The sequence below is a fragment of the Erpetoichthys calabaricus genome, chromosome 4 (genome assembly GCF_900747795.2).
Source record: "Erpetoichthys calabaricus chromosome 4, fErpCal1.3, whole genome shotgun sequence".
Classification (NCBI taxonomy): Eukaryota; Metazoa; Chordata; class Cladistia; order Polypteriformes; family Polypteridae; genus Erpetoichthys; species Erpetoichthys calabaricus.
This window is the reverse complement of record NC_041397.2, coordinates 44,077,360-44,097,995: the sequence shown is the minus strand read 5'-3', so window position 1 is coordinate 44,097,995 and position 20,636 is coordinate 44,077,360. Positions and strand designations below refer to the sequence as shown.

Here is a 20,636-nt window from a genome sequence, read left to right as displayed (position 1 = left end):
TTAGCCTATATTTGAAACAGAGCATTTTTTTCCTCCTTTAATTTTTTGTAAAATTTGTTCTCTAATCTCCTTTGTTCTGACACCATAGATAATTGGGTTGAAGCAACTTGGTAATAATAAATAGAGCACACTCACTAAAATGTGAGTATCAGTTGAAACGGAATTTCTTATCCGATATGCAAGGAATGAACACAAAGCTAAAAGGTAACCCATCAGGATAACAATTAAATGTGTGCTACATGTGTGAATGGCTTTTTCTCTTGCTTTTCCAGAAGTTGTTCTATGGGCAACAATGAAGATTTTTAAATATGAAAAGAAAATAAATATTAAGTCTATACCTGCTATAAAAAAGATAGCTGCTAAGCCCATGATATTGTTTTTTAAAGTGTCCTCACAAGCCAAACTTACCAATGACATGTGATCACAGTAGCAATGCTCAATGATATTTGACATACAGAATGTCAAATAACCTGCAGGGATCGTAAAGATAATAATGAAAATACCATTTCTCATTAGGGCTGCTATAGACATCTTTACTAAAGTAGAATAATTTATATAGTTATTGTAGCGCAATGGATTGCATATTGCAACATAGCGATCCACAGCCATTATCAGCGTCACGGTTGACTGAAAGGAGCTTGTCAAGTGAACGAAAAACATCTGAACAAGGCAGCCAATAAGAGAAATTTCATTCCAATCAAATAAAAATGCCAGCAACATTTTTGGAGCAAAAGTCATGGGTATGGATAAATCTACAGCTGCTATTGTGCATATTAATATATACATAGGGGATTGTAGGGTATGTCCTGTGCGAATTGTGTGTATGATGACAGAATTTGAAGATATAGCCAAAATAAATAAAAGACAAAAAGGAATGAAAAGCAATTGCCTTTTTTCCAAGAATCCTGGAAATCCAATTAAAATAAAGCTACTATAAGAAAAATTGTGTTTTTGAAGATCTTGAATCATTTTTCTACCAGTATTTTCCATGAAAGTCCAGGGTTATCTACAAATACATTGCATGATTATTAAATGACTTTATAATACTCAATAATACTTATTTAGATTTGATAGTGTTAATTAATTACATTACACATCAAACAAGAACCACACAGTAGTTTATGCAAATCTAGCATTAGTTAAGAATTCCTTGTACATTTTCAGATTAAATATCATATTTAGATTAGATTCAACTAGATTAGATTTTTAAAAATGTATTAATACTACCGGGAAATTTAGATGCATACAGCAACAGAACCATAATAAACAAGGATACAGACTCACAGGACACATAAAACAGCCAATCAACCAATCAGCTGATGAGTAAAGAAATAAAAATAAACTGCAATGGGCTGAAAAGACCCCAGAGGCTTTTCTTAGCACTCCGTGGTGGAAAGCGTATGAATAGAATAAAAATGTGTTGTAAACTTTAAAAATGTTACCTTTCTAAGATAAATAAAAAACAATTTCAGTTTTGACCAAGGACATGTAAATGTTTTTTTCTAAAGTCACATATAAAAAAGATTTACTTTCACTTTTTAATAAAAATTATCTTTTTAATGAAGGTTAAATATCTCTGCCTTTTCATCAATTTGATGTCCCATCCTTAGCAGTATAAGGTGTCAGGGAGTCAGAACATCTCAGCTGTATCACAATGAAATTGCGGTGCCACTCTAATGCATACATTGAAATGACCACCGTCACACACACGGACCCAATTCATATCTACCATAACAATATGTGCATATGCTGTGAAAGGAAACAATTTAAATGAGAATTTTCAGCAATATTAAAGATGTGTAATAATTTTATTTTTAAAATTAGCTTTAAAGACACCTTTGTCAACTTTTATAAAGAAAATGTTTGTTTTAGCATGGGAGTCTTACACAATTTGTGCCTTGATCCTTGTTATAATCAAATTATTTCATGATTCTTTAATCAAGATATTAAAGCATCAATTACAGCAAACCCCAGCAGCAAGTTATATAGGAGAAGTAGTTCCATTGTGTGCCCAGAATTACACAATGTTAATTTAAGAGTGGTCAACTAACCTAATGCCAAAGGTTTTTAGGATGTGAGAGAAAGTGCATAAATAGTGATAAGACTGCAAAAGAAAACCAGGAGTTGTGAGGCAGCTTTAGCCACTGCTGGACCAAGTTGCCTTAATCTAGAACAAAGTAAACACTTTAGACATATTAAAATCTACTTATTAAATTACATTTTAAATATTGTTACTGTCTTAAAATGTAATTTTAAATACAAAAACACATGTTAAATAGTAACAAAATCCTAACCTTTACATTCTTTCTGTTTCAATGTAAATTTCTGTATTCACTTCATGATAATCGGTTATCTCTTCATGCTATGACCTAGGGTTTCACAGTGTGAAGGTGGCCGGTCTTAAATCCTTCTTCATATTCCCTTGTCAGATTTTTCATTTTTAATTGGCTGTTGCTGCCTCAGTAACAAGTTGTAAATAATAATGGATGGTATTCATATATTTACTTTTTTGTCTTTGTCATTAGTTTAGGATTAAACTGAACTTACTAAAACATTACAGTTGCCCCCCAGGGATCACCATCCAGACTATTTATTACAACATACTGAATCAGTTTCTTCCACACCTTTCTCCAGCGAGAAGGCACTTAAACTGTCGAGAAGGGCTTGCAAGACTCTCACTGCCTTTCTTGAACTGAGTGACAAACAAGTACATGTGTGAAAGTACATGTTAAATCTAAGTATCTTCTCACATCAGGAGGAGGCGAGAAGCTTGTGAACAGATGAATCTATGTACTTGTCTGGTGTTCAGAAAGTCAAAGAAACTGGTCACTTTACAACACACTGTCTTCTTGAGAAACCAAAATATTATTCAGAGAGAGAAATAAATTATGGAAAAAAATAAAGATGAGGTAGTATTTAAAATATGTATTCACATAGTAAGGAAGGAGTAAACAGTAATCGAATATAATTTTAAAAAGTAGAACATTTGCACTCTAGAACTCTGTTTATTAGCAAATAAGAAAGCAGTGCCTATGATCATAAAAGTGTTTTCAAAATGCCCTGGGAAATGTATTAGGAATTAATTATTGCAGAGTAAGTATAACAAAATGAGGATGAAAATAAAACAATGTGAGAAATTAAAAGGTAATTTGGGTCACAAAACATTATTTGTTTTAATTCATTTAAATATACACTGTATCATGTGTGGTAGTATAGTACAAATCTAATATAGACCAAGTTAAAGGGTGACTTAGGAAAGGATATGAACATGACACCATGACTTAACTGGTGAGAAGGTGGTCATCTGCACTGGCCACAAGTGGAAGGTACAGTGGACCAAGCCCTCAGCTGCCAGCAATAGAGAGAATCCTAGGAAGTATTTCAGGTTGGTCACATAGGGTTGAGCTGCAGACATCAATGCAGCATTGGTCCAAAACCTCAAGAAAACAAAGGAAGATTGTGGTTGTGATGGTCATTAGGGTGGAATGAGAATGTTACTAGTAAAAGCAGTGTTACAGGACTACTTAAGGAACCAGGATGTGGTGGGGAACCACCATAAGCATACGGGTTAGCTGGGCAGACATTTGGAAAACCCTGCAAAACCCTACCATGCCCTGGGACATCTGTCTGTGGTTTGTAAGTGAAAGCAATGGCCCACTCTGTAACAACATCAATGGAATCCTTCAGCTATCCTCTCAGAATCCAAGTTGCACTGACACAGGCATGTTTTAAAGTTAACTGAGTTTCTTGAGAAATGTAGATGCTACAAAACACTATTACATTCAATTTGTTAAGCAAGGTAGGAATGTACTAGAGACTGTGTCAAGCAAACCAACATTCCATCTCATCCCTGGCAAGGCATGGGAAATGTGCTCAGTCCTCTGGTGGCATCTAATTTTTCCAATTGAGATAACCACTCTCAGGCCAGACACCGTAATGTGATCTACAGCTACAAAGAGGGTAATTATTGTATAACTGACCTACCCTGGTAGGAAGGAATATCAGAAAAGAGTGAAATACTCAGTTTTGGCAGCAGAATGCCAAGAGGCTGGTTGGAATGCAAGCATCCATCCTGTAAAAGTTGGATGCACGGTGCTTTGTCAACACAGCAGCCAACCTTTCCCAGGCGCTGGCATGACATAGTCTAAATTAAGAAAGGCAGCTAGAGTGCTAGCAGAAGAGTTAGAGAAAGGAAGGTGCTGGTGGTGGTTACGGAGGAAGAAGTTCCAGGGTCCAGAGTTTCAGGGTCAACACTCCATTAAGGGAAGCTTCAGGGAGTGGCAGGAAGATGTCCTCATTGAGTCACTGTTCCCCCCATCAGGATGTGTACTAGAAAAAACATCAGTGTATGTCTCTCTCTATCTCTCACTAAAATGTGAGTATCGGTTGAAACAGAATTTCTTACCCGATATGCAAGTAATGAGCACAAAGCTAAAAGATAACCCATCAGGATAACAATTAAATTTGTGCTACACATGTGAATTGCTTTTTGTCTTCCTTTTCCAGAAGCTGTTCTGAGGACTGTATGGAAGATTTTAAAATAACAAAATCCCATGATGTTGTTTTTTAAAGTGTTCTCACAAGCTAAACTTACCAATGACATGTGATCACAGTAGCAATGCTCAATCACATTTGACGTACAGAATGTCAAATAACCCGCTGGGATCGTAAAGATAATAATGAAAATACTATTTCTTATTAGTGCTGCTATAGACATTTTTGGTAAAGTAGAATTATTTATATAATCATTGAAGCGCAATGGACTGCATATTGCAACATAGCTATCCAAAGCCATTACTAAAAGTACAGTTGATTGAAATGAGCTTGTCAAGTGAACAAAAAACATCTGAACAAGACAGCCAATTAGAGAAGTTTCATTCCAATCAAATATAAATGCCAGCAACATTTTTGGAGCAAAAGTCATGGGTATGGATAAATCTACAGCTGCTATTGTGCATATTAATATATAAATAGGGGATTGTAGGGTATGTCCTGTGCGAATTGTGTGTATGATTAAAGAATTTGAAGATATAGACAATATAAATAATAGACAAAAGGAATGAAAAGCAATTGCCTTCTTTCCAAGAATCCCAGAAATCCAATTAAAATAAAGTTACTATAAGAAAAATTGTGTTTTTGAAGATCTTGCATCATTTTTCTACCTATGTTTTTTATCTAAAAATTAAATGTAAGATTATCCATCCATCCATTATCCAACCCGCTATATCCTAACTACAGTACAGGGTCACGGGGGTCTGCTGGAGCCAATTGTAAGATTATTAAATGATTTTATAATAGCTAATAAAACTTATTTATATTTACTTTGAAAATATTAATTATTTTGTACACTAAAATGGAGACACATAATATTGTATGCCAATCTAACATTAGTTTAAGAATTTTTACATATTCAAACTTAAAGTCACAGAATAAAAAATGTTTTGTAATATGTGAATATGTAACCTTTCTTAGCAAAATAAGACACAATTTGAATTTTTACAGATGAAATTGTTGTTTACCAAAGCACACATATAAAGAGTTACTTCAATCGTTTTAATAAAAAATGTTTACCTTTTTACTCTGATTTATTTAAAAGTTAAATATTTCCATGACCTGTCTTTGGCAGTATAGCATCTCAGGAAGTCAGCATGTCACAGCTGTATCAAAATGAAACAGGGGTGCCAGTTTAATGCATACACTGAGAAGAACATCCACCATCACACACATGGAGGCAATTCATACTTAACATAACAATATGTGCATCTGTTGTGAAAGGAAACCAATTGAAAGAGGATTTCAATCATTATCCTTTCAATAATATTAAAGATTCATAACAATTTCATATTGAAAATTAGTTACAAACACACCTCTGGCATCTTTCACCATGAAAAATTTTGTTTTTGGATGGGGGTCTTACACAATTAGTGCATTGCTGATTTGGATAACCAAATATTTCATAATACTATAATCAAGATATTATGAACCTTCTCTTTCAGGACACAGTTGCGTGGTGCTCGAATAAATCATAGCTGCAACTAATATAGCAGAAGTAGTCCAATTTTGTGCCTTGTTAGTTTAAGAGTTATCAGTTTACCTAATCTGAAGGTTTTTAGGATGTGAGAAAAAATGCATACAAACATGGGAAGAAACATGCAGTGCACAAATAGTGATAAGACTGCGAATAAAACCTAGTCATTGTGAGACAACTCTAACCACTGCTTTAAGGCACCAAGATGCCGTAATCTAGAATAAATAAAAACATAAGATCTATTCACATCTACATGTTTTAATTACATTTTTAAATGTTTCTACTTTTTTAAAATTTGATTTTTAAAAACAACTATATATGTATAAATTAAATAGTAACAAAATTCCAACCTTTTCATTGTTCCTGGTTTTAATATAAAATGATGTCATGTAAGCACCTGTACTTAAATCCTTCCTCATATTCCCTTGCCAGTTTTTTTTTTTAATTGGTTGTTAAATGCCTTAGCAATACTTGCATGTAACCTTTTACACTTGTGGACACCAGTCCGGACACAGACAGGCAGACACCGATGGTTTACAACACCACACACATTTATTGCTCATCTCTACTATTTACAATGTCCTGCACACAACCCAGTGCCCCTGCACCAAAGACCCTCAAGTCTGGGCCTCTTCCAATGCCTCTCCTCACCGCTTCCACTCCTCTCCTCCGAGTTTCGTCCTCTTTCACCCGACTCCAGCTGATGAATGGAGGGAGGCGGCCCCTTTTAAGTCCACCCTGACATGCTCCATGTGCCTCCCGATTCGCTTCCTGCGGCACTTCCTAGTGTGGCGGATGTTTAGAACATTTAACACCAGACTTTGACCTGCTCTTCCTTGAACTTTATTGGTCTGTCACAGCGGTGATACCGAGCCTAAGGAGTTAAAGCAGGATGATTGCCTGTGTTGCAGCTCCTATCTTGTGTGCTTGAGTGCTGAAGTATCAGCTCCTATTTTGAATGAAGTTTTGAGACTGTACCTGCCTTCTCTATATAGTAATAGTACCTGTACTCACCTTCCTGTCTTTCATGCAACTCTGTGACATAAGCTTGACAATACCTGTATAAGAAACAGCTCTTCTTAAACTACAAAAAATATCGTATTTGAAAATAAGACTTTAGATGTAACTTTTTTTTTATTGAAATACAGGTATGAATACAGAATGAAAATGTGGAGCACTGACTCAGCTATACGTGTATGATGTCACGCCTACACTCAGCTTCACTGAGACTGGAAATTTCACAACAGACTTTCACTTTCTTTTTGTGTAACAAGAAAGAAACAGCCTGTTGTAGGGTTCCTGAGACTCACCGATAGTATAGGTGGGGCATTAAGTATTTTTTGCATCACATTACTATCTTCGTTGGCCATTTTTGGTCAAAAAAAAGTTTGTAATACTGTACTGTAATTTAAACTTTGTTAAAATGAAATCATAAACATGATGTTGCATGAATGTTTTGTCTGGGCCAACAAAAAGTATTTGTTATTCTGTTACATTACTTCAGTATTCGCTATAATGGGATCTGAAGTGTATTTGCTTTGGAAATTGATTTCTTTAGCTATATATTTGAATTAAGGATTGAGCTTTGATTCAATAAACTTAATTTAGTAAAACTAAATTAACTGTGTTGGGTCCCTGTTTATTGTATCAGATTAATTAATTGAAAGTGAAGCTATTTAATAATTTGAACATAACTTGAATCTACTATATTATGTAGATCTGAGGTAATGAAATGATTTTGCAATTACACAACTACACTCTTAAAAATTAAGGTGCCAGACATAGGGGAACCATTTGGGTTCCCAAAAAACCCATCTACATGATGATTCCAGAAAGAACCTTTATATATTTAGATATATAATGGGCTCCACACAGTAAATAACCATGAAGTGATGGTAACAGATTTGTGAAATACCATTGGGTCCCAATTTTAAAAGTTGTCTCGCTTCATACAATAACACAGGCCAAGTACAGGTTTTTAAATCTGTTAGTGTCCTGCTAGGTAACCTTAAAGATTTCATTTTATTTTCTACATGTTAGAAAGTTATTCAAAGTACAAATAGCTAAATGTAGAGAGAAATGGTGCTTTATCATGCAATGGTTCTACGAGGAATCAGACAACCCAATAATGAACAATTACTTTTAAAGGTTTACAGAATGTTAGATTAACGCAGGTTTCATTACTGTCATTATGAATATAACAGACATCTTCAGGGTTTAAAACCCCCACTCCTAGGTCCTTAATAGCTTATGGAGTGAGACCCAGTCTTCTCATGTCACTTGAAACCACCTTGAACCTTCATCAACCTCCCTCTGGGCATCCTTCTGTCCACCTCCTTCATGCAGCATCTCTTCAACCAGTCATCCTTTAACTTTTGCTCAATATGCCTGAACTACCTTAGCCTGTCTCACCTGCACACCAAGGGTTCCTAGGAAGTCTTTAGTGTTTATCTTCCTCTTACTCCATGGCAGTACTCCATACATCTCTTTTGTTTATAGCTTTACATTAAGTTCTCTTTTCATTGTCCAATATTCACTCTCATACAGCATTCTATCCCCAACACAGCTTTTATATACTGTAAAAAAGAAAAAAATGCTTCTTTTAGTCATGTGGAACCATTTAATATAGCTGGATCAAATCATTTGAACATTTTTTGTTGGTGTACTTTAACCGCTTTGCATATTTATCCACCACTTCCTTTATCACTGGTTAAGATTAACATATAAGCTGGAAATCCAAATAGTACAATTCTGTCCATTAAAAATAAGAGACGTAAACATATAAGAAGACATTGAAAATGTACTGACGTAAAAACCCTCTTCCAATGCAAATTGTCTACCAAATATTGCTATGTTTAACTTCTCCAGCTTTTTTCATATATGTCTACAACATTCCTTCCATTGAGTTCATACCCTGTACAAATCAGGAAATGGGAACATTGAAGAGTGTATGTCAAGTTCCAGAGAGTGAAAGTTATAAATTAGTAAATTTACTTTAATTTTAAAATAACGAGAAAGCCATTTTGCAGCACAATGGTGACAAAACAGAAGAAAATATACGAATAATGTTAACTGTTGTTTACAATCTGTAAAGTGCTTTAATGTGCTACAGGAAAGTGTTGCTAAGGCAGCAATAACCAATTAATAAAAAAAAAGAAAAAAAAAAAGAAAATGCCAAGGGAAAATAAAGAAGGATACAAGACTCACTGCCTTCATCTTGCTGATCCACACTAGATTATAACATGAAGAGAAATCAGATTATCACGAAGTGAGTACAGGCATTTACAGGACAATATTTTTCATTCAAACAAGAAAAATGCACTGGTCATAGTTCTTTTATTACTTATACAATATTTTATAACTAATAATATTTAATATGTTGTTAAAATACAAACATACAAGTCCATTTTAATTGAGCTTAAGGTTTTGTTTTAGATTGATACAACTTGGTGTGGTGGTGGTTAAAGATGACTGGGCCTGAGCTTGATACCCATTCTGATCACTAATCTCTGCAGTTTCTCCTATGTTTGCATGTGTTTTTTTCTATTATGACTGTTAAAGATTTTCATATTAGGTTAAGTCATAACACTGACATATTGTGTGTGTGTGTGTTCACATAACGAATCTTACTTCTCTCGTATTTCAGTTACGGCTGGGGTTTACTCTAAACCCTCACATTTGTGCCATAAAAAGAGGGCACATGACATAAACTCATGGATACTTTAGTATCTTGATTATATTTTCAATAAATGTCTTGGTTATTCCAAGAAACATTTGGTATTTATAAAAGTACCAATGAAGAAGAAAAAGTTATTTTAGTACTGTATATGTATATATACTGTAAATATATATTATAAATATATATAATTTAAATATACTATATATGTATATTTAAATTAAGAAAACCATCTTGAAATAAACATTTTCAGTATGAAAGATCTCAAAGGATTCATTGTAAGTATTCTTTAAAATGATATTGTAACTTTTCTTTATTATAGTAAAATAATAATGATTAAACATCCTTATTTAATTTTTTTCATTGCACAATCGGTAAGCATCAATTGGGTTCATATGTATGAATGTGGATATTTATCTCAGTGTGTGCAATAGACTGTCACGCCATCTTTTGATACAACTGGGACATTCTGCCTCCCTGTAAAGGCAAGGTCAGAAAACTGATGAAAGAATGGAAATGCTTATGATTTAAAACTGCTGAATTAATTAAACATTTAGCTAAAGATTAAAGTAAAACAAGATATATCATCACCTTTTAATTTTAGAAGGAAAAACAAAAACCTATTCAAAAAACTTCTTTATTCTGTTTATATTGAAATGTGACATTAAATCTAGATGTGTTCAAAGCAATTTTAAGCTAATGGTACATTTTCATTTATGAGAGTTCTCTATGTTGCTTGTTTAGTGTGCAAAATAATTATAATAATAATAATAATTATTATTATTATTATTATTATACTTATTAAAATAAGTCTAAGAAACCTTTATTATGTATTATAAAGTCTTTTACTACTACTGCTTAATTAACCTTTATATTCTGAAGTATCGCTTGCAGTAAATTTCAATAACAATAATAATCATTCATTTTATTTTTAGGTAACTCTGGATATTTAAGGAATAGTGATGCAAGACATTCAAAAACACAACTTTTCTTACAATATTTTTATTTTCAGTGGATTTCCAGGATTTTTGGAAAAAAGACAGCTTCTTTTTATTCTTTTTTCTCTTTTATTTATATGGGCAGTAGGTGCAAATTCTGTAATCATTCACACGATCAGAACCGAACATACCCTGCAGTCACCTATGTATATCTTAATAGGTACAATAGCAGTCATAGATTTAGTTATACCAATGACCTTTGCTCCAAAAATGCTGTTGGGTTTTTTATTTGATTGGAATGAAATTTCTCTTGTTGGCTGTCTTGTTCAGATGTGTTTTGTTCACTTGACAACCTCATTTCAGTCAACTGTACTTCTGGAAATGGCTTTGGATCGCTATGTTGCAATATGTAATCCACTGCGTTATAATGATTATATTAATAACTCTACTTTGATGAAGATGTTTGTAGCAGTTGTAATAAGAAATAGCATTTTCATTATTATTTTTACTGTTGCTGCAGGTTATTTAACATTCTGCATGTCAAATGTGATTGAGAATTGCTACTGTGATCACATGTCTTTAGTAAGTTTGGCTTGTGAAAACACATTAAAGAACAACATTATGGGCTTAGTAGCTATATTTTTTATTACAGTTGTGGACTTACTATTTATTTGCTTTTCCTATTTTAAAATTTTTCATGCAGTCCTCAAAGCAATCTCTGGAAAAGCAAGAGAAAAAGCCATTCACACCTGTAGTACACATTTAATTGTTGTCATTGTCGGTTATCTTCTAACTTTGTGCTCATACCTTGCATATCGAGTAAAAAATTCTATTTCAACAGATGCTCACATTCTAGTAAATGTGCTTTGCGGAATATTACTCAGCTGCTTCAACCCAGTTATCTATGGTGTCAGAACAAAGGAAATTAGAAAATTAATTGTATGGAAAATGAAAGGAGGAAAAATATCTTCTGTTTCACTTACAGCCCAAGAAATAACAACTGAAAAATAATTATAAACTGTTTTGTAATACAGAAATACTTTTTTTTCTTAAAGTACTGTACTTACAAACACTTTATGGAATAATAAATCAGAGAACATGTGTTTACATTTGGTCACTTTTTTAAGAGTCCATATCTAAGTGTCCTGTATGGTATTATACTATTTTCTTGCTGTAATGTCTGTTGTGCTTTTGTTTTTATCTTGTAAAATTTGTGCGTTTTCCTCACAAACAGAACCTAATACAACTGACCCCATCTTTTTCTGAACAATTTAAACTGACCAGAAATAAGTTTATAAATGTAATTCTGTTTTCCAATAGTTTAAACATATAAGGTCAACAAAAAGAACTGAAATAGATTATATTGGTAATGTGGGAGTGTTTATGACAAGGTAATAGTAAAATAGAAGAAATTAAACACTGAAACTGAAAGTGAGACAAGTGAATTCAGAAAATGGTGTAAGAGAATAACTTGGAGGTAACAGTAGTTAAGTATTTTGGTTTGCAATGCACAATGAAATATAAAAGCATTTGTTGTTCTAATGTCATGAAGAGACTGCTGAAATGGTCAAGTAAATAAGCAGAATGTTCCAGGAGGATGGTTCAAGAAACTGGCTGATGTAATGTTGTTTCATGCACCCAGGAAGATTTGTTAGTTGGCACATGTACAGTTTTCATAACAGAATAAGAGCTGCATTCAAGTGATATTAAAGAACAAGGACATAATGGGGAAATACTTTTATTTTAGGCTGGTTGTGCTCTATGCTAAAGTACCTCATTTCTTTTAACCAATCAGAGTATGCTATGTAAGCATTAATTCAGCACTATTATTCAAATTCAATTGTCTATATATATAACCCCCTACTCTTTTTGACCATTCTGACTGTTTTGTAACAGACTGCTGTGATGGATGCTCCCTCTTCAGCATGGTGCTGCAAAAGTAAATTAATGACATGGATGGACAAGCTTTCTATTACCCAATTACTGTTCTGGTAGAGGTTAAGTTTCTTTCTTTAATTAATATGTTGAATTAATATGAGTCTGCTCAATCCTATCCAAGTTTGCCAGGCTTACCTCACCATGGCACAAATTTACACTCTAAGATCCACAGATCCCCACATCTTGAAGCATAACTCGCCCCCCATCCTGTTTTGTACTATACCCATGGGACAAATCCAACCTAAATTTTATTGCCTTTACGATTAGGACACATATATTTCCTTGAACATAAATATTGTCCTCCGTTCCTTCAGACCTGAAAATTTCTGTTATTTTCTGATTAAATTGAGTAATTTTACTAAGCTTGCGAAAAAAAGTTAGCCTCATGTTATTGTCTAGATCAGGAGTTCTCAAACTCGGTCCACTGTGGTTTCAGGTTTTTGCTTCAACCAGATTCATAATCGGTGACAACCGATAACACTGATCTCAATTAATTAGCTAGTATTTTTTTCTCTTCTTTTATTCTACATTTAGAAATCACAGCAGCATGATTTTTACATTTATAAGAAATTTAGAAATACTTCTGCTTTTGCTATAGATTTAAATGCTTAACTCTCTTTTGTTGATTTCATTATATTTTGCCCTTTCTCTGTGCAGTTTTACCCCTTCGTTGTTTCTTATTAATAACAATTAAAACTGAGCAGAGTAGACACCCAGGCAAACAACACTGAATCATGAAAGACTGGAACTACGTTAGCGTTAGACCCACTTATTATAAAACAGTGGATTAATTAAACAATTAGAACACCTGGAAAAATAGAATGAACATTATGATGAAAGTATTGTTAAAAAGAAAAGAAAATACATTATTCCCATATAACTGCTTAGTGCATTTTTTTTTTTACCAAACCTAGTTTTCTAATTTCTATATTGTTCCCAAAACACAGAACTTGGGAAACAACACATCACTTAATTAGCCCAGGATTCCAATTAAAAACAGAAAGTGGCTGGAACAAAAACCTGTAGCCACAGGGGGTCCCCGGGACCGATGTTGAGAACCCCTGGTCTAGATCAGTGTTTCCCAACCATTTTTCTTTGCTGACACACTTTTTGTGACCAAAAACAACCCAATGCACGCCACTATCTTATCAACCACAAACACATTATATCTGATACTTGTGCTCAACTGTCTGAAGGGGTGGCTGTGGGGACCACAGGAAAGGAGTTAGAAGCTCAACCCTATAGGGGCCCGTGGTCACCGCCAGGGGGCGCCCAAATGCCTGGAGAGCCCAGGTCCTCAGCACTTCTGCCACACCTGGAAGTGCTGGGGGGACGAAGACCAAGGACACCCGGAGTGCTTCCGGGTGCACAGCCGGCACTTCCACCACACCAGGGAGTGCAAGTAGAATGCTCATTGGGAGGCACCTGGAGCACATCCGGGTGAAGATAAAAGGGGCCGGCCTCCCTCCATTCGATGGCTGGAGTTGGGTGGAAGAGGACGGAGCTCGGAGGAGAGGAGTGGAGGTGGTCACAAAGAGAGAGAAAGGCATTGAGAAGAGGCCAGGACTTGACAGGTGATTGGTGCAGGGGCACTGGATTGTGTGATACTTTGTAAAGAAATTATGAATAAACGTGTGTTGGTGGTTGAACCTTCGGTGTTCGCCTGTCTGTGTCCGGGCCAGCTCCCACACCAGTAAAAAACAGCTCCAAGATCACTGTTCTCAGACACGGCACTTAGTGTGCATTTTGTTGGCTTCTCTCAGCTGCTTTGTCTCTTTGCCTGCCCCTCTCTGCCTCAGAGGCAACTTGTATGGCCACTATCCACTGGTCCTGGGAGATTCGCTGGCAATCACACACCCAGCCTGGAGACGTGTCTGAAGTGCTTGAAAAAAGTTTTCTGTGAAAATGTATTACTACACTGTCCTGACTTTTTCAAACCTTTTATTTTACAGGTCGACGCCTAAGGGGAAGGTTTGGTTATGGCTTTAATGCAGAGGGAAGGAGAAGACAGGAGACCTATTTTGTTTATCAGTCGAAAGCTACTTGATTGAGAAAAGAATTATGCCGTGTTGGAAAAGGAGGGACTAGCTATTAAATGGGCAATTTACAGTTTAAAATATTACCTTTTGTCAAAAGAGTTTGTAGTAGAGAGTGACCATAGGGCTTTGCAATGGATGCAGCCAATCAGACATTCAAACGCACATGTGGCCCGTTGGTATTTGTCGTTCCAACCTTATAGATTTCAGGTATGCTACGTGTCGGGAAAGACAATTCTCGTGGCGGATTATTTGTCCCGACCTTGCGACCTGTAATCTTAAGGGGACCAAATTTAAGTTGAAGGACTGTGTCTCAAAGCCCACCTGACACTACTGCATTTTGGTGGTACAGCACTCTTGTAAATAAACATGCACCATTCACCCTTCAATTTTTGTCTGACACAGATTTTGTCTCATCTCTCCACTGATCCTGTTCGGTTCATGAACTATCAGATGTCCATAGTGTAAGCTGGGGCCACTTCCCACTACACGGGATATCACATGGGTCTGCAACAAAGCGATGCACAGTGCTGCTTTCATGCTAACGTCTCCATGTAGTCCTGTCCTTCACACACAGGTCTTGAACACCCGAAGAGGTTGTCCCTCTCAGGTTCAGACCCAGGTGTGCTATACAGTAATCCCTCGCTACTTCGCGGTTCACTTTTCGCGGAAGTTATGTTCCAGACCCATCAGCAACAGGAGAAAATATAGAAAGATCATATAAATAAACATTTTTATAGTTTAAGCCTTAAAATACCCATCCCACATGCTTTAAACACATATAAACTTATAAAACACACTTTGTTAACACATATGATATGTGGATGTCGGGCTAAGGATATGAGTAACATCTCACTATTATAAAACATTTTAACTTCACGCAAGACAAGACAGTGAGACAGGAAAATAGGTGCTGTACAGGCTTTTAAATTATTGACATGCAGAGCGACAAGCAGCACAAAGCCAGCACAAAGTCCACTTCTCCTTAGCATTCATTCAGCTCCCCACCCCCTTGACAATGCGAAGTGGCAGGAGCGTGCGCCTCCGGGGAGGGGGGTTTGAGTGAACGTGCGTTCAGCCCTCACACACCCCCACTCCTCCTCCTCCTTCCGAACGCGCAGAGCGACAAGCAGGCATTTTGGCAGAAGCAGCACAAAGTCCATTTCTGCTCAGCGTGAGTTCAGCTGCCCCCCTTCACAAAGCGAGTGCAGACACAGCGACGCCTGATCGCTGCGTGCAGTGTGCAGTGTTGGTCTGCGATGTTTAAGAATGTAGAAAGTGTTTAAGAGCATAGGAAGTGTTTATAAGAGTGTGGGAAAGGTTAACAAGAGAGTGAGAAAGGTTTATAAGAGTGTGGGAAGGGTTTATAAAGCCTTAAAATATGTATAAATAATAAAATAAATATAGGTCGCTACTTAGCGGATTTTCACCTATCGCAGGGGGCTCTGGAACATAACCCCCGCGATAGGTGAGGGATGACTGTACTATTATTTACACAGCACACCTGGGTACCTCTCACAGATGCACCAAATTGCCGTAGCTCAATGGTTAAAAAACATTTGGTGTAGATAACTGCAGGTACTTTCATGCCATTTGCATTTTTCAAAAAGATGTTTTAGGTCTCATTCCCCTGTCGTTGTGCACAATGCTTTGGTACTGACACTTTGAAACAGCAAACAGGGAAAGGAAAAAAGACATTATTTACACCACATACAATTAGCCAACTCCATTTGTTATGACAAGATCAGGGAAAGTCAGCATGTAAGCTTGTGTTCGATACTTGCCTGCTGCTGAATTCTTAAGTCAGGTCGGTCCAAGCTCCTTCATCATCACTTTTTTCTTCAAGTGAATGATTTATGAAGGTATGTTTTGTGGTTGCGCATCTGTAATTATATTAATGGTGGAACCACTGAACAGTGAACCATTAACATGAACTTGAAATAGTGTGTCGACAATTGTCCAATCAACATTAGATTTAAAAAAACTAAAATAATACCGATTTGCTGCCAATAAATGTGGGAGCGTCCAGAACACAGAGAGCTGCATCCCCAGAAAAATATGATAGCAACCAATTACAAGGCAGCCTCAGGTCACATTCTTGCCAAAAGATAAAGGACTTACATACTGTACACTCTCATTTGGCCAGCACTCTTCACTTAGGAAATATATGTATTCACAAAGAAATTACCCTGTGCTGGGCTGGCACCCTGCCTGGGGATTGTTCCTGCCTTGTGCCCTGTGCTGGCTGGGATTGGCTCCAGCAGACCCCCTTGACCCTGTGTTAGGATATAACGGGTTGGATGATGACTGACTGACTGACTGACAAAGAAATTAAACAAATGCAAGTCAGAATCAGTTTTAATGAATTTATTTCATGATTATTTCATTACGTGGGCAGCGCTGCTGCCTTGCAGTTAGGAGACCCGGGGTCGCTTCCTGGGTCCTCCCTGCTTGGAGTTTGCATGTTCTCCCCGTGTCTACGTGGGTTTCCTCCGGGTACTCCGGTTTCCTCCCACAGTCCAAAGACATGCAGGTTAGGTGCACTGGTGATTCTAAATTGTCCCTAGTGTGTGCTTGGTGTGTGTGTCCTGCGGTGGGCTGGTGCCCTGGCCGGGGTTTGTTTCCTGCCTTGCGCCCTGTCTTGGCTAGGATTGGCTCCAGCAGACCCCCATGACCCTGTAGTTAGGATATAGCGGGTTGGATAATGGATGGATGGATTATTTCATTATTATTTTGCATTACCTAATTAATTTAAGTAGAGTTTTTTAAATATTTGGAGCTCCCCACACTACAAACTGCCACTGGTGGCTAGTAGCCAATTAAAGAACAAGCATGTTTTTAAAAGAAAAAAGGAATTAGTAATGTACAAATTTCATAGTTGGTATTGTTTAAAATGTTTAATTATTCATCTAGTGACCAATATTTATTTGAATAAAGAGTATGTATTTTGCTTGCTTAAGATGAGGCCCTGTGTTAGCACATCAATCACATTCACTGTTAGTTTGTTAACTAATACCGTCCTTCAAAAATGTTTAATTCCATTATACTGCATTGGTTAATTAGTACCAAACAGGGATTTATACCAAAAGATAGCTTTATATGTACACTTAACAGTCTTTGATACTCCATGTTTTACCAAGAAGTGGTGGGCAGGGTCCAAACAGAGTGAACAAGCCAAGGTTGATGTGGTTCACAGCACTCATTGTCCAGAGTCAGCAGAATGGAGAAGAAGGATCTGATTGTCACTGAGATTACTAGGATGGAGCAAGATAACAGCTGGGTGAGGGCAGTGGCACTGGGACAGCAGGGGTGCTGGACAATATTGGGAGGAGTCATGCTATAACCTAAGCAGATGTTTGGAAGATATTTCATATATCAGTTTTCCTGATCAAGGCAGAATATGACATTCTATCCTGCCCTCAAATTCACCATAAATGGTTTGGCACAAAGTGGGCCTGAGCTCTTTGGGAAACACCAACACTTCCAACACAGTGTATAGTTGATTGGTTCAAGTGGAGACCTGACCAAGACTTCAGGATGCTGGAAGAGTTGGTGGAGAGGTGAAGGCAAGATGCAAACCATGAGATCCTGAAAGGGAACCCCCTAAAAATCCAGTTCCTTAGACAGGGGCAGTCTGTGGACACCACCATCAGGAGACTAGAACACCAGAAGTAGAGTGGAAAATGTAGGATGAGATAGGACAGATAGCTTCATGTTTCAATGGAACTTTGTAACACAACAATGCAACTAGATATGGTGCTCTGGGCTGAAGCCAAGAAATTTGCATTGCTGGTTGAACTTACAGTGCCATATGAGGAAAGGCTAGAGGCAGCCCACAAGAGGAAGAGAGAAAAGTACATATACCTGGTTGTGGAATGCAAAGAGGGTGGGTGAAGCCAAATCTCTGCCCTGTGTAGGTGGGGACCAGGGGGATTCATCCAGGGAGAACAAAAACATACACAATGTCTTGCTGACATTCAAGACTAAATTTGTCCTTTCTTCTGACAAAAAAAAAATTATTGACAATCAGAACATATGACATAAAGAATACATTTGCTTTACATAGCATCATTGCTTAAATAATCATCCGAAGGAGCTGCTCATAGTACTGGCAGGGCTTGTGAACTGCAAGGAGCAGTGCTGCTCTCATTATCTTGATCCAACAGAGAGCAAGCTTCTGATTACATAATCTGTCTACAACTGAAAAGCCTCCTAAAAGGACCCCTGTTAAACACGGGTGTGTTAGGTGTGCATGTGTGAAGGTACATTACACAATAAATGTAACCTATTGGAAGGGAAGAAGTCTTTCTGTACACTCATAATATGCACTGGTATTCAAAGACATCACAGACTAGTTGCAAAAGTAAATGATACATTAATACAGGCCGAGTGTGCTCTCTGTTGTTCAGTGTTGGAGTCAATGTATTGTTGAAAGAATTGGCAGCTATGCTCATGAAAATATAAATAGCAAAATATAGATTCAATGTAAACGATGTGTCATACCTGATCAGAAAGAGGTGAAAAGGACTGCAGTTAAGAGAGCTTATAACGAAGAGCCAAAGGGAAAGGCCGATTTCAGTACTCAGCAGACCGAATCAACACATCTGCCTAATGACACTAGTAAATGCACGACTAGGCTGCACAGTATCCACTTTCTCACTACACACATAATTTTAACATTACTGTCTACTTGGAAATGCATCCTGGAGGAGCTAGACTACCCCTACAACCTGAATCGGCTGCAGATACCGCCTGCTACCAGTAGTGACAAGGACACTAGCAAAATGCAAAACTAGAGAAGAATCAGTCAGGAAGGATTATGACATAGCAATTGTCTGTGGCCGCCACTCGCAAAACCATTCCCTTTTTGGTGGTTGTCTTGCTGTTGCCTCCCAGTGTACCTTTTGTCATTTTTTGTTTTCACTGATTCACATCTCTTATACTTCCTAAATGGAGAGACTGATATCCCTGAAGCTTAACTGAGTTGTTGTTAGACTGTGATGATTAAATGTTCCCTTAATCTTTTTGAGCAGTGTATAAGAAAGTTATTGAACAAATATGTTTTTGGAGCACACCATACTGTACAAGGTATCACACTTGCATTGTAAAAAGGTTGTACTAACAATCCATTGTTAGTCAAATGCTTTATAGTGTATGAAAATACAAGAGAATATTTAGCAAACAGCTAATAACATGTTCATCTAATATAAATGGGTCCATATATATGAGCATTAGATCATCCAGTATTAGTTAGATACATGATACTTCATTTCAAGTTGGGTGTGACCTTGAGGGACTGCACACTAAAATGAACTCATTCTACTTAAGAGCAGTTTGACAAAAGGCAATAAAACTAAAACGCTTAATAGACTAATAATGTTAAATAAAGGTTTTTTGCTACAATTTCTCTTGTACAATTAACAACTAAAGCAAAAGAGCATTTTAATATTTATAGTATGCACTACCTTCATCAAAATAATGGGCCTTGAAAGTTAAGGTTGACTTTCTATCTTTTTCCTCATCAACCTCTTGGATGAGGGCTTACTCTGAGCAACTACCATATTGCCCACTGTAGACTTTTTGGCAAACATTTATGATACATTGAATGAGAAAATATATCATATTAACAAAAATAGTATGGCAAAGAGCATAGAGAAAAGTCTTTTCAACTACTCTAGTAATATACACAACCAACTGAACAGCCACTGATCGTTGTTTTCTCCATCAAAGTACAAAGGTTTCTACACGGCATGGCAGATGTGGTCAGCTAATGACGTCAGGTTCACAGATGAGTCAGAGTTAGAAGTAGAGTACTGTGCACTGACAACCGTCCAAAGTCCCACCTTGACTACCAAGAAGCATATCCAAAGCCTTATGGTTCTGAAGTGTCCGTGTCCTTATGGCAACCACCTTTACAGATATTTCTTCTTCAACATCAGCTGTCATGTTAGCTATGACTTGTAAAGCCTGAGCCAGTTTGTTGATTCTTGGACCATTAGGTAATAATATGGTAGATGGAA

General features: G+C 36.7%; 1 protein-coding gene across 1 annotated transcript; it reads right to left on the bottom strand.

Moving 5' to 3' along the window:
- Positions 1 to 20,562, bottom strand: LOC114651068 (olfactory receptor 52K1-like). Its single transcript, XM_028801026.1, has 2 exons — positions 20,460 to 20,562; positions 1 to 905 (listed from the first exon to the last, which is right to left on the bottom strand). Exons 1-2 carry the CDS (start codon positions 20,560 to 20,562, stop codon positions 1 to 3), a joined length of 1,008 nt encoding a protein of 335 aa, XP_028656859.1.
- Between the last annotated feature and the right edge of the window lie 74 nt (positions 20,563 to 20,636).